This window comes from Betta splendens, chromosome 12 (genome assembly GCF_900634795.4).
Source record: "Betta splendens chromosome 12, fBetSpl5.4, whole genome shotgun sequence".
Lineage (NCBI taxonomy): Eukaryota > Metazoa > Chordata > Actinopteri > Anabantiformes > Osphronemidae > Betta > Betta splendens.
Window position 1 is genome coordinate 4,240,104 of NC_040892.2, and position 2,397 is coordinate 4,242,500.

General features: G+C 50.7%; 1 protein-coding gene across 3 annotated transcripts in view; it reads left to right on the forward strand.

Annotated features, from left to right (window-relative positions):
- Nucleotides 1-576: 576 nt before the first annotated feature.
- The window catches only part of kcnn2 (potassium calcium-activated channel subfamily N member 2), a 16,940-nt gene continuing 15,119 nt past the window's right edge, over nucleotides 577-2,397 (forward strand). Inside the window, exons 1-2 of one of the 3 annotated variants that reach the window (XM_055513440.1) lie at nucleotides 577-1,560; nucleotides 1,782-1,874. In XM_055513440.1, the coding sequence (XP_055369415.1) occupies nucleotides 766-1,560; nucleotides 1,782-1,874 (888 nt within the window). In that variant the 5' untranslated portion in view covers nucleotides 577-765. Of the gene's footprint in view, nucleotides 1,561-1,778; nucleotides 1,875-2,397 lie in introns of all 3 variants that reach the window. The other 2 variants (XM_029168960.3, XM_029168958.3) reach the window with 2 other exon arrangements.

The following is a 2,397-nucleotide window of genomic DNA, read 5'->3' on the forward strand; positions in this document are numbered from 1 at the left end:
CTAAATTTGTTGCTGCTGCAACTCCGGGACGTGTGGATGATTGGGTTTCAGCCTTTGGTTTATGCCTCCACAGCTGCTCAATCTCGGGTAGTTGGCTGTATTTCCTCCGGGTGATATAACTCTTCTACTCCATTAATAACGCAGCCACCAGCGGCCACATCAATCTGAGGCTGCACACGCAGGCAACGGTCATATAGGTGTTACAGGCCTGCACGGTCACATGGCTATCGACCAATACGCTGAATGGAATCAGCACCTTGTAAATCAGCCGTGGCAGCGAGCTACGTGTGTTTCCCTAATAAGTCAGTAAAGGGAGATGTCGGTCAAGAATTTATGAATAGGGCTGGTGGTGATGTGGGCACGAGGACATAATAGCACCCGTGTGTATTGATGAGATGACATCTAACAACAATCACAAACAAACATCTGTGTTGTTTTTACTTTTTGGCTCCATAAAAGTGAAAACTCGGCTGTTTGTGAATGTATAAAGTGCGGGAGGGGGTCGGAACGTAAAACAGCAATAAATCTGTACTTTCTTCTGATCCTGATGAATCGAGGCTGGGCTTCGCAGCTCATGGTTGCAACCTTTTCATGACGTCGATCCGGTTGTTTTGGTCCCCTCTCCCAGTCGGAGTCTCTTCCCACAGTCTACCGGAGCCGAAATGGGTCTATTCATGCGGAGGCTCCGTCCTGCCGTGAGAACCACAACGCCCTTCGTCGGGTGCTCCGCGGTGCCCGACTGCTGCTTTAAACAGCAGCACTGACATGGAAACCCCATTGCAGCTGCACAACGATTTCTTTCCAGAGCAGCAGCAGCAGCTCCAGCCCTGCAAGTACCAGCACTACTGCGGTCGGGAGGATCGGCTCGGCAAGCAGCACGACCAGCGCTGCACCTGCAATAGCTGCACCTGTGATGCGCGGAAAAGCCTCGTCTTCCGCGGGACGTCGCCGACCACTGTGGGAACTTTAAGGACACCGTCGGAGGCGTCTTCGAGGCAGGGCTGCCAGTACAGCGTCTGTGAGTTCACACCCTCTAGTCATGGTAGTTCATCCAGACATCATCATCCTCACCATCAGCAGCAGCAGCAGCAGCAGCAGCAGCAGCATTGCCGCGGTCGGCAGCGGGGCAGCCTGGGCAGCAGCCGCAAAGACAGCAACTCCTACAATGAAATAGCCATGAGCAGCTGCAGATACAACGGCGGCGTAATGCGGCCGCTGAGCAACTTGAGCTCGTCCCGCAGGAACGTGCACGAGTTCGATTCCGAGTCGCAGCCTTTGCAGCCCATCTCAGCCGCAGACGCGTCGGACGCCCTCGTATCCAAGCAGGAGAACAATTCCACCACCCTGATGCCGTACGCATCGGGAGACGGCGGCGGCGGCGGCGGCGGCGGCGGCAAATCGGGGAAAAAGAAAAACCAGAACATTGGGGAGAAGCTGGGGCACCGGAGGGCCCTGTTCGAGAAAAGGAAGCGGCTCAGCGACTACGCGCTGATCTTTGGGATGTTTGGGATCGTTGTTATGGTTATAGAGACTGAGCTCTCGTGGGGAGCCTATGGAAAGGTGCGTATTAACCCGGAGCTAATGCAGTCACATGTGACGGACGGAGCCAGTGTTTTGAATGCAACAACTTTGGTCTGGGCTTTCTGTAAAGTGTTGAGTTACGTCTCCCGTGTCCAGCCACGGAGGGAGTCCCCAGTAAATGCCAGTAAACTTTATGTGAGCTCAGACCATGTCACACACGTGTTTTGTTTGGCTTTAGTGTTGTCGCTCTCTTCCAGGAGTCCTTGTATTCATTAGCTCTAAAATGCCTGATAAGCCTTTCTACAATCATTCTCCTGGGGCTGATCATCATCTACCACGCCAGAGAGATACAGGTAAGGCTCAGACCTCTTCTACCTCCCTCCACTGTGAATGCTGCTGATGCTGAGCACAGTCTCATCCCACTTTGCATCTCAAAGGCTGTGGAAATGACAGTGTGATGAGTGAAAACCAAAGCACTAATAGCTTTGAGGAAAGGAAAAAAAAAAACATCAACTTTCTCTTTTGGACTATAGATATTCAAAGGAACATTTTAATGTATATATTTTATTTTTTACTGTGTTACAGTAAAATGTCTCCGATTTGTTATATGATCGATCCCCATCGTTTAAAACCACATTAATAATTCTGCACACGTTTTGAAAAGGTTTCCGCACGTCTGAAAGCGCTCAGTGGATGAATATAGTGTATGTGAGGCTCCCCTGAGAAGTTCAGGCAGCTTTATGACCTTGCCTCCGAGCATTGATACATTACTTACACTTCTTTCCACGCTTCAGCATTTGTGTCTTTGTTAAACCGCCGCCAAATTAATAGCACCACTTTTCTGCAGGGTGGATGCATGTTGCCAGAAAGCTTTCA